This window comes from Papio anubis, chromosome 7 (genome assembly GCF_008728515.1).
Source record: "Papio anubis isolate 15944 chromosome 7, Panubis1.0, whole genome shotgun sequence".
Taxonomy (NCBI): Eukaryota; Metazoa; Chordata; class Mammalia; order Primates; family Cercopithecidae; genus Papio; species Papio anubis.
Genome location: NC_044982.1, coordinates 37,550,708 through 37,563,274, shown reverse-complemented (window position 1 = coordinate 37,563,274; position 12,567 = coordinate 37,550,708). Strand labels below are relative to the sequence as shown.

General features: G+C 40.1%; 1 protein-coding gene and 1 pseudogene across 7 annotated transcripts in view; one reads left to right on the top strand and one right to left on the bottom strand.

Moving 5' to 3' along the window:
• DCAF5 (DDB1 and CUL4 associated factor 5) overlaps positions 1-12,567 on the bottom strand; it is a 108,396-nt gene that overhangs the window by 35,382 nt on the left and 60,447 nt on the right. For 5 of the 6 annotated variants that reach the window (XM_009211814.2, XM_003901967.3, XM_017961272.3 and 2 more), the window contains exon 6: positions 8,921-9,134. In XM_009211814.2, coding sequence (XP_009210078.1) covers positions 8,921-9,134 — 214 coding nt within the window. Of the gene's footprint in view, positions 1-6,435; positions 8,393-8,920; positions 9,135-12,567 lie in introns of those variants that run through there. The other variant, XM_009211818.4, reaches the window with a different exon arrangement.
• Positions 587-2,994, top strand: LOC101006887 (annotated as a pseudogene). The gene has a single exon (XR_161332.5). The product of XR_161332.5 is annotated as an ATP-dependent RNA helicase DDX18 pseudogene (transcript).

Sequence of the window (12,567 nt, the reverse complement as noted above, 5' to 3'; positions counted from 1 at the left end):
CAGCATTCTGAGGAAGTAACATTATTTTCTTTTTTCTCCAAAGCTTGAAGATACCTCAAAAAGAGGCAAAGCTCTTCTACTAAAAGTAAAATCTCTAAGGAGGATGAGACAGGTTATACTCTGTTCCTCTTCATTAACATCTACCAAGGATTTCCTAGTGGGGCCCAGACTCTTAGCCAGGAGCCATGCATTAAAGAACTGCCATGTCCTGTCACCAGATCACATCAATTCCACTTGTTCCTAAGAAGAATCCAGGTCACCTTGTGTTCCTGAACGATTATAAACCAGACCATACCTAGCAGGCCTCATATAGTCCAAAACCTTTTAAGCTTCTAAGTTCTAAAGTTGCATCAGTAAACGGACTAAAAGACAACATAACCCAAAGGTAAAATCTTAATCCAGGATTGATAATACCTGAGCCTCTAGGTTTCAAGAGTTCCATAAACACTTTATTATTATATGGAAAACAATGTAGATGTGTACATTTTTCAGAGATGACTGTTTATAGCTTTTAGAGTTTCAAAAAGGTACAGGATTCAAAAAGAGTTATAAACGGCTGATTTAATAAAGTTGTATTCTGGAACTGAGTAGCTGTACTGTGTAGCACCATGGTCTAGACACTACTTGGACAGCATGTCTCACCTGCCGATGAAACTCCTACGCAAGAAGATCGAGAAGCGGAACTTCAAATTGCGGCAGCGGAACCTAAAGTTTCAGGGGGCCTCAAATCTGACCCTGTCAGAAACTCAAATTAGAGATGTGTCTGAAGAAACAATGGGAGGTGGAAAGGTTAAAAAATCAAAACATTCTATGAACGTGGGCTTATCAGATGCTCAAAATGGAGACGTGTCTCAAGAAGCAGTGGAAAATATAAAAGTTAAAACATCTCCCCTGAAATCCACTGTATTAACCAATGGAGAAGCAGCAATGCAGTCTCCTAATTCAGAATCAAAAAAGAAAAAGAGAAAAATGGTGAATAATGCTGGACCGGATACAAAAAAAGCAAAAACTGAAAACAAAGGGGAATCTGAAGAAGAAAGTGCCAAGACTCCTAAAGAAACAGAAAATAATGTGGAGAAGCCAGATAATGATGAAGATGACAGTGAGGTGCCCAGTCTGCCCCTGGGACTGACAGGAGCTTTTGAGGATACTTCATTTGCTTCTCTATGTAATCTTGTCAATGAAAATACTCTGAAGGCAATAAAAGAAATGGGTTTTACAAATATGACTGAAATTCAGCATAAAAGTATCAGACCACTTCTGGAAGGCATGGATCTTCTTGCAGCTACAAAAACCGTCAGTGGTAAACCCCCGGCTTTTCTCATCCCTGCAGCTGAACTCATTGTTAAATTTAAGTTCATGCCCAGGAATGGAACGGGGGTCCCTATTCTCTCATCTACTAGAGAACTAGCCATGCCAACTTTTGGTGTTCTTAAGGAGCTAATGACTCACCACGTGCATACCTATGGGCTGATAATGGGTGGCAGTAACAGACCTGCTGAAGCATAGAAACTTGCTAACAGGATCAACATCCTTGTGGTCACACCAGGCCATCTGCTGGACCATATGCAGAATATCCCAGGGTTTATGTATAAAAATCTGAAGTGTCTGGTCATCGATGAAGCTGATCATATCTTGGATGTTGAGTTTGAAGAGGAATTAAAGCAAATTATTAAACTTTTGCCAACACGTAGACAGACGATGCTTATTTCTGCCACCCAAACTCAAAAAGTTGAATGCCTGGCAAGGATTTCTCTGAAAAAGGAGCCATTGTATGTTGGTGTTGATAACACAGCTAATGCAACAGTGGATGGTCTTGGGCAGGGATATGTTGTTTGTCCTTCTGAAAAGAGATTCCTTCTGCTCTTTATATTCCTTAAGAAGAACCAAAAAAAATAAGCTGATGGCCTTCTTTTCATCTTGTATGTCCGTGAAATACCACTATGAGTTGCTGAACTACATTGATTTGCCCATCTTGGCCATTCATGGAAAGCAAAAGCAAAATAAGCATACAACCACATTCTTCCAGTTCTGCAATGCAGATTCAGGAACACTATTGTGTACAGATGTGACAGCAAGAGGACTGGACATTACTGAAGTCGATTGGATTGTTCAGTATGACCCTCTGGATGACCCTAAGGAATAATACTCACCATGTGGGTAGAACAGCCAGAGGCCTAAATGGGAGAGGGCATGCCTTGCTCATTTTGCACCCAGAAGAATTGGGTTTTCTTCACTACTTGAAACAATCCAAGGTTCCGTCAAGTGAATTTGACTTTTCCTGGTCTAAAATTTCTGACATTCAGTCTCAGCTTGAAAAGAACTACTTTCTTCACAAGTCAGCCCAGGAAACATAAAAATCATACATACAAGCCTATGATTCCCATTCTCTGAAACAGATCTTTAATGTTAATAACTTCAATTTGCCTCAAGTTACTCTATCATTTGGTTTCAAGGTGCCTCCCTTTGCTGATCTGAATGTCAACAGCAATGAAGGCGAGCAGAAAAAGCGAGTAGGCAGTGGTGGATTTGGCTACCAGAAAACCAAGAAAGTTGAGAAGTCCAAAATCTTTAAACACATTAGCAAGAAAGTATCCAACAGTAGGCAGTTCTCTCACTGAAGATATGCCTTTCTTTCATCTTGAATAACTTTGTCCTAAAATGATTCTTTTCCCCCCTTGATTTAATAGGATTTTTGTAGCCTTTAGAATTTGGACTCATCTAACAAGAGTATAAATTGACTTTGGTTGCAAGCACTGAGCACTGTTACTTCTATCAAGTTTCTCTTTTATTTTTGGGATATAAAACAGGCTTTAATTTTCTTGGTTGCCCAAGGGCAGAGTAAGGAATATCTGGTCTTTCTTGTGACGATATAATATTTTAATTTTAAATATCCCTCCCTCATACACACAAATGTATGTTACTGTTTTAATTATTTTTGCACCTTTTAAAAAAAAGTTATATTCCCTCTACCTTCTCTTTACAAAACAGAAAGTCTGCCCTCTTCCTCAAAAAAAGTTTCCTAAAACATTCACTCTCTAAACAAGACATACAAGGAATTCTTCTGCCACATTCTGTGTTCAGTTCTTCCTCACCAGATCATATCATTGCTTGATCTCTATAACACAGCGGGCAGCATGCCTATGAGCAAGAGGGTACAGTCAAAAACAAGAAACTGAGTCTAGTCCTGGTTTTGCTAACAATTCAATTTGCCGTTTCACACTACTGTCGGCCTCAGTTTCATGTGAGGATAAAACCTGTCCAATTGCACCCGAAGGTTGCTGGGAGCATTCAAATATAATAGTGGGCCGGGTGTTGTGGTTCATGCCTGTAGTCCCAGCACTTTGGGAGGCTGAGGCGGGTGGATCACTTGAGGTCAGGAGTTCGAGACCAGTCTGGCCAACATGGTGAAACCCCGTTTCTACTAAAAACACAAAAAATGAGCCAGGCATGGTGGCGTGTGCCTGTAATTCCATTTACTCCGGAGGCTGAGGCACGACAATTGCTTGAACCTGGGAGGCGGAGGTTGCGGTGAGCCTAGGTGGAGCCACTGCACTCCAGTCTGGGTGACAGAGCAAGATTCCGTCTAAAAACAAACAAACAACAACAACAAAAAATATAACAGTGGACGTGAACATGTTTTACAAGTTAAAGGGCTAAAAATATGTAAGATATAAATGGCAAGGAGATGAAAAAAAAAAAAAAAAGAGTAGCCTAAAATCACAACAAATCAAAGGATAGAAACCAAGGGTTGAATTTCCCTCATTAAAAGTATATCTTTATCTCAGATAAAGGAGAACATATGGCATGCCAGGCCCAAAAGTGGGCTTAATCAGGGGTGCATGGAGTTATTAAAAAAAAAAAAAAAGGCAAAGTTATAACTTTACAGGGCCTCTCTGGCCTAGAGAGTACTTACTGGTGCATTCCACACCTCGGCTATACCCGTATAATATCAACACAGAGAGGTTGAGTGGTGATGTAATGTCTGAGGGAGGCCATTTATCCAAGACCGTTTTGTTGGACTCATAGGGTACAAGTCAGCTCTTTCCTCCAGGGGATGGGACAAGATGATTTCATGATCACGATTTTTGGGGCCTTGCCATCTATCAAGTTCAAAAGATCAGTATAAGAGATCCTAGTGCTCAGGTACTCCAGTGCTCAGTCATTTCAAGAAAATCTTACTATACTTTCTCCTTTCGTGTACATCCTACTTTCAGCAAGATGTAGGGACTATTAGACCAGGCATCATATGAGACTAAAGCAAGAAATATTTTAAATGATCAAACTGTCCATTTCCAGGCAAACAAGCCTGCTAGCCTGAAAGACTTGCCTACCAGAAGCCTCAGCCATTCTACTGGACTCACAATCTAGGACAAGAGCCATTTAAGGAATTGTGAAAGAGAAGGAACAACAGCCAAGTGCTGTCTTATACGTGCATGCCAGAAAAGCCAGCAGGTAGAACACTGGCATTCTTTTTTAACCCTATTAAGAGACTGGCTCACTGAGTATGTAGAGAAGTGTATGAAGCTTAGAAGACAGAATGTACCCAGTCAGGCTTCCAGGAGAAAACAAAACAAAAATCCAAGTAGGAAGTGAAAGCAAGAACCACCTTTGGGCTCAGGCAGCCTCCAAGGAAAGGAATGCTGTTTTACTGCAAGATTTCCCACTATATTGCAAGACTAGAAGGTAGGCTTGCTTTAAAAAAATAAAATAAAATAAAATAAAAAAATGTAAGCCTTTAGTTAAGGCTAATTGCTTCTGTGGATACCCAGCCAACTTGATGTCACTATGGTCACCTGATCTGATGCTAGAAGTTATCAAACTTGAATAATTATAATACACTAGAAAGAAACAAACTATGTATTTGTAGCCAAAAGGGGGGGAAGACAGATTGTATACAGGGCTTTGAGTGCAAATCTCAAAGAGGGTACCATCTGGCAATGTTATGTGAATGTATCTATCAGAGCATCAGGCACACAGTAAATGCTCAGTAAATATATGCTCTCATAATTTAAAAGATGGAGCGAGAAAAAAGACATGAAGTTAGGAAGCCTTCGGTAGGAAGCAGGAAAAAGGAACTTGTCTCGGTGAGTTAGTGACAGTCCATGGCACTAAACATGAGAAAAAATGTCTTGCTGAATGAAGCACAAAGGTTTCAAACTGGTGGATCTACAGCAGAATAGGTATGGTGTACAGATTTGTTTCATCTATACAATAAAGCATGAATTTGTTGTAATATTTTAAAACCAAGAGACCTCACGTAAAAATCCTTATTTCTGTCTTCTCTTGAAAAAAATCAGAAACCCTGGCAACAATGGGCTAAAGCTATGTAGAAGTTGACCCATTTAGATGGGATGTGGGCTCTCCATAGTCCCCGCCACTCTTTAATGTTTACTCCCAGCCCAATTCACTTATTTTTTGCTGCCTGTCTTGCTCCTGTCTGCAACAAGTTGTGATCATTTGTACAGCGAAAAGGGGTCTCTACTGAGAGCCCAAAAATCTGGGTTCTAGCCCTGGTTTGCCTACAAACTTACATGTGTTGTGACTTGTGACCTCTCTGAGACTCAGTTTACTCATCTGTAAAAGAAAAGGTTTGTACAATATGATCTCTAATAGCTCTATAATTAGAATTCATCTACAGGGGTGGCAGTGAGCATTAGGGAGACACAAAGGAGGCCCAGATATTTCACACTTTATTCCACAAGTCTAATTTCTTGAAACATTAATTTTATTTTGAGACTAATGGTAGTTTAAAAAGAAGTACACATACTCTGAACAATATCTGTGTCCATCTGTATGGACTGAATAATCTCATAATTAAAAGCCAGATGACTGTCTCAGATAAATAGGATCTCTTACTGCTTTTCTTATCCACGTTCATTCCTATTATGGAAATTCTCAGATTCCTGTCTGGGATGGTTACCCAGCCTATGACTAAATGAAGAGTTCCAGAACACAGAGCCTCAGGCTGTGGGTGTTCTCAGAGCATACAGGAATGAGGTCAAATATAAAGCCCAATATAAGGAAAAGGCAGGCTTTGGAAATTGAAAGCAGAAAACAAGATTCTGTCTAGACTCATCAAACAATATACATGTCAGTCCTGCAGGTCATACTGTAACTGTGACAACTGCTGCCTTATCCCTGAGTGTGGAAAGTCAGAGTCTAAAAATCACCTTTGAGACATGTTCTAGGACTGGGACAGTAAGACTGACCTCTTGTTCAACACTTGAAAAAACTATAAGTTCAGCAGATTAGTTTCACTATAAATCCATTATTTAATTCATCCTCCTAATTGGATGAATTATTTAATTCATCCATCTTTCCAGGCCCCTGGAAGTTGAACAGGAAAAATCATACTTATCAATCCTGATTTACAGTTAGAGAAGACTTAGGCCCACAAAGCTAAATACCACACATTGACAAAAGTATTCAATATTTACTTCAACAAATTTTTATTGTGTTCTCACTGTGTGCCAGGATTTGGAGACAAGACAATGATGAATTAGCCACATTTCTTAGTCCCTAAGGAGTCAACAAAAAAGCCAAGCACAAATCTCTGTATTTTATATACCTCTAACTATTTTGGGAATATGAACAGACTTTTAAGACTTTAACTCTGTTAACTGATCCAAAGTTAGATTCAATGACTTCGCATCTTCTTTCAAGAAAAACCACTTACCCCAGCCAAAAAGAAGTCTTGTTTGTCAGAGAGAATAAAATACCCATAAACTCTTCCCACAGGACATAAGTCACAAATAATAAATTAGTCAAATCTAAATAGAGAAAAATCAAAAGCCATTCAATATTTTTATGATTATATATAAACTGAAAGGCAGAAACAATGATATATTTGATGTATATACCTAGAACTATCACAAAATACCTTCTGTGGCTCTGCCTATGACAATACCTGCCCCAATGCCTCTGAGCAAAATAGGTAATTATAATCCAGATCACAGGTTCTCAACCAGGGGCAATTTTCCCCCCAGGGGACAATGTCCGGAGACATTTTTGGTTGCCTGGAGGATAACTTAGGATGATATTACTGGCATCTAGTAGAGACAGGCTAGTGATACTGCTAACCATCTCGTAATGCATAGGACAGCCCCACACAACAAAGAACTATCTAGCCAAAATGTTAACAATGATAAGGATGGGAAACCATGGTCTAGGTGCTTACATGTTGGCTAGAGGTCTTTGTTCTGGGTCTTCTAAGGTCCATGAAGACAGGCTTTGGCTGCTAAATACAACCTGAAGAAAATCACCTTTCCCTCAGCCTCTAGTTTTTGGAAATAAAGCCTAATAAACTATGAATATCATCTTCACTGCATGTTCTATTATTCAACAAAACAAGAATTACATGCATAAGTTGTTGATAAAATATGGAAAATCAACAAAAGCAAAGAAGAAGGAAGGAAAAAAGGAAGAGAGGGAGAGATGTGATTGTCATTTCCACAGCCAGACAAAGCTAAATCAACCATTCTGCATATCTGTTCTATCGTGAGTCTGATCGCCTCTAGAAACTGTTTCTTCCCACCCAAGAAACAAATTCCCTGCAGTGCCATACAGGCATATACAAATTAAGTCATTCAGGTACTGTGGCCTCCCCAAGGAGACATCAGTGAGGCCACCCAGTGGTCTCCAGTATGGATCTCAGCTAAGTAGGCCCTAAGACTCCAACATGAGTATAAATTCTGAATTTGGATATATGGTCTCTATTTATATAAAGAGGGGAAATCTCTAGTTCAGAAAACTTAAAAGAACATTCTCATCTATCTACACGCAAGACAGGCATTTATTCGGTTCCTACTACATCTACTAATCCTTAAACTATGACATTAGGAAGACTCCAGCAACCCCCATCTAGGGAGAAAAATCCTAGCTTTTACTTCAAAAAGCACGGTTTTGCCAGTTTCTCAAAGAAATTTTTCTTTTATGCCTCTTTTATATTTCTTTTATGCCAAAAATAGCTCTAAAGAGGTGGGGTACAACATATAAGAATTGTTAACTCAAAATTTGACATAGTTCATTGACCCAAAGATGAGAACACTAAGCATTAGCAAGAGACTAAGGTTTTTCTTTTTCCCAATCTATACGTGAAGTAGCAATAAGATTTGTTGTGCTTGAGAATAAAAAATCCTGTTTGTTTATTTGATCAACCTTTCCTTAGATTTGTCTTTCTTCGCATTTGTCTTTCCTTGGCTTGTGACCCAGACCAGCCCAACTGGTCACTGACAATTCAGAACTTCTATGGCCAAGACAGAAAGGTGCAAGAATGCCAAGTGTATTCTTAAGCTGCCAGCTTTAAGTCAACATCAGCATCTCCATTCCTAGTGAGACTCAGAAAAGGCTGGAAACTCACAGCTTGGGCTCTCCATTTCCAGTTGTGATGCTGGCAGTAAAAAGAAAAAGAGTCAGCATCTGGCTCCCTCTCAAACAAAGCTGCTTACCCCATTTCATCCAACAAAAAGATGCCATCCCAAGAGGCCATTCAAGATACATGTCTTTTGGATGGTACTTAGGGTGTTTCATTCATCATTGTGTTTTATTGGTTTCTTTTTTTTAATGTCTCTCTCCCCAGCAGGCTAATTTTCCATGGATTCCCTCCTTTCTTCTGAAATGGCACATTCTTAGAATCTTAAAATCTGTTCACAAACTTGGCAGAGCTAGGTGGCTCAGAACCATATCGTGGCCAGCCTTGGTTTATGGTGTGTGCCTTGTATATACCCAGTGGCAGCCTTGATGAAGAAACTCACTATTATTAAGTCAGAACACTTCACTATTATTAAGTCAGGCACTCACTATTTCCCCTTAATTGTTTCTACCTGACATAATGCTAATGAGAAATAAAGACTAGTATAGAAAGAACAATCAGAGAGAAAAGCATGAGTGTGAGATGCAGGAGGCAGACAGCACTTACCTGGTCACGATCTCCTGCAAAACAGCAGCTTTTCATGGTGCATGAATTGAAGTAACCCTGATTGTCAAACTGAAACACAGGTAGGCGGGAATGGATGTCATAGAGCACAGGGGGCAGGCGCCGCCTCAGGGCCAAGAGCTGCGTCCCGTTGCTGTTGAATCGTACACTCATGGCACTTTGGAGGGACAGGTTTCCACCATAGCGCAGGAGAGAACTGGAAGGCACAAGGCACAGAAATCAGGCATGAGATAGACCAGACAAGAATCTGAAAAACACATTTGCCTAGGACCTCCTGTCAAGCTTGTACAGCTGAATTTCAGCAAAAGGATATTTCTATGCAGTGGCTAGAAAAATGAGGGTAGCAACGCTTCCTTGGTTACTTTAAAACAATTTACTTCAATTGTCAGTTCTCTTTCTCAGTCTCCAAAAGATGAATTACCAGTAAATTTACAAGAAAAGGATAACAAACATCTTGAAAGAAGAGACATATTAAAATAATGACTTTGTTTACCCAAGCTAACTGCACAACTGAAAACATAGTCGTCAAGACCCTGAGAAGTGGGTTGCATCCACTCTAACTGGGTAGTCACGGATGGTGTTTAAGCAATATATTCATCCTTCATATTAGAGATACAAGAACCATCAGCAAAAACAATAGGCTGGGTACAGTGGTTCATGCCTATAATCCCAGCACTTTGGGAGTCTGAGGCAGGAGGATCACTTGAGCCCAAGAGTTTGAGACCAGCCCTGGCAACATAATGAGACTTTGTCTCTACAAAAAAATAAAAAAATTAGCCAGGCATGGTGGCATGTGCCTGTAGTCCCAGCTGCTCAGGAGGCTGAGGAGGGAGTGTCACTTGAGCCTAGGGGGCTGAAGCTGCAGTGAGCCATGGTCACGCCACTGCACTCCAGCCTGGGTGAGAGAACAAGACCCTGTCTAAAAAAAATGAACAATAGAAACTTTATTGTTTATAATGGATAATTTTTCAATCATAATCATTTTATTACTTTATTTTGAATTTTTAATCTGTTCATGGAGAATTTTTATATTCTATATAGCATGATTAGAGAATAAGTATTAAAGACAATTCTTAAATTTAAATGCAGAGCAAGGAGTGCAACAATTAGAAAAGGAAAATGACTTGTTTTCCTTACAATTCCCCACAAATTGATATGTAGCGTTAAAACATACTTTGGTTAATACATAGAACTTCATTTATCTAGCTTCACTAAAGAGTACTATGTTCTGGTTCACCTAATATTCTTCCATAGTTTCATAAGATTCACATTTTTAAAAAAGTTTCAAACAGTATAGTTCTAAATAATTTCTTTTGATGACTCAGAACGTACTTTTAATATTACAGTGAACCAGGATGGCCATGAACATTAACAAGTATATACAGTACTAACTTTTAAAGGTTGTGGGGAGTGCTAAGTGCGATCTTTCAGGCAGTCAGGATCACTATTTTATTACAGAGGGATGAATGCTCATAGTCCATGTCAAAACCAAGTTTTCTTTTGTATTTTGGGTTAATTTTTGGAGCACTGAATTACTGGTAGGAAAGTGAAGTTAAGTATATATGTTGGAGACACTGTAGAACAAGTGCCACATTAGAACTCACTCTGTCTCATGCAGACATTACTGTCATGGATAGGTAGTGATCCCAGTAGATTTAGAGAAAAAAGTTTATAAATTCTAGAGAATCACAGACCTGAAAAGGGCCTCAAGACAACTAAATTAGAGCCTAACAGATTTATTTTAAAGAAGTTTTAATTGCATTGTACCAAATGAAAAAAGAGCTATATATTACCAGAAGAAAGTTAATACTGAATGAAGATAACATATTTTCTTTTTTTGCCAAGAGAATGGTGGGGAAAATTAAGTGGACAAGAAAAGAGCTATCCTATCCTATGGGAAGGGAAGCCCTGAAACCACAGAGGCAGCTGCCAACCTAGCTTGGTCACAAAAACAGCCTGTACCAACACCAGCCCCAGTCAGTCCTGTGTCCCCCAAAGCAGTCTTCTCACCAAAGGAAGGAATGCTCTGGTACTGCAGCTATGTGTGGAAACAAGCCTTGGGCAAAACAACCTGTAACCCTTTTAGGATTGGAATGAAAGGAAAGAGGGAAGACTTAGAAAACCACCCCTAGAATTCCAGACATCAAGGAGGGGCCCCGTATCCCTGCAGGCCCCAAGTAGTAATCCCTGCAGAGAAATGCTCTTATAATGGTCCAAAACACAGACCACACTCACTCGCATACATAAAATGAATGACAGGACTGTTAGAGACCAGGCATTTCCTTTACAGGGTACCCTGGCTGCGATAGGCATGTGGTGTTATCTAAACACTGAACTCAAAAACAATGAGAGGCTTTCAATCCAAAATCAGCATGGAGTGTGCAAATAAACCAGCATTTGTAGGACTGACTAGGAGTTGGGGGTGGAAACAAGAGTCAACAGAAAGAGACTTGGCCAGCCTCACCAGCCATAGCAGCAGGGGTTTGCAGCAGCTCAGGCATCCTTGAGAGGAAAGCTAGAGCCTCTGGCAAATACCCATTCCATCTGTTATCAGGAACTTCCTCTGCCCAGTCTAGTCAGGCCTGTAGAGGAGTCTGCCCAGGATGGCATATGGACCATCCCAACCCCACCCAAGCTCCCTGACCCACCATCTGCAGTCTGATTACACTACAGGAATTAGGTTGTGGGCTCCAGGATAGTAACTAACTTTTCTCTTGCCTATGCTTCTGGGCAGGGAACTCTAACCTCTCACACAAAGAAAGTACAGAGGAATCTTGCTCCTAGATTGTTCAGGGGTGCTATTTAAAGAGCAGCAGCCACCAACACTGAAAACTTCATGTTTTGTCACAAAATTCCATTCCTTCCAGAGGGATGGAATGACACCTGAAATCCAGAAAGTAAGTTACATTATCATTACATTATCATACATTACCTGCTGTAATTTATCAGCAGGGGTCTGCAGCTGGCCACTCCTGGTGAGAATGATAAGGATGATCTGGTTTGCTAGAAAGGCAGAGCTTGGAAGCAGTTTGCCCTCATAGTCAAGATACAAAGATGATGTCAAAGATTCTGGCTTCAAGTGTAAGATGCATGAAAAATCATCAAGGACTTTAAAGAACGTAGATTCTCAGGATTCCCACCCCCTGCCCCCCACAATATTCTAATTCAATCTGGAAAGTGGGCCCAGGTATCTGAATTTTACCAGCAACACTAGTTAATTGTAATACAGGTGACTTTCAAACCACACTGTGAGAAACATGATTCCATTTTGGAATTTGTGGGGTTGGGGGTGGAGAGAAAACAAGGTGGACAAAAGATAAATTATCAAAGTCAATGAAAAGCTAACCATATCATAAGGCACTTTTTCACCGTGTTAGTCAGGATGGTCTCGATCTCCTGACCTCGTGATCTGCCTGCCTCGGTCTCCCAAAGTGCCGGGATTACAGGTGTGAGCCACCGTGCCTGGCCTCTATTGTGTACTTTTTATTTAAGAAGTACTTGTGACCATCTAAATTGATTTCATCACCCACTGGATTATTATCATGTCTGTTTGCAGAAGGATCTCCAATTCCTTTTCAGATTGGAGTTCTATTCCTGTCCTCAACACATTCCCTGAAGAATTAATTTCT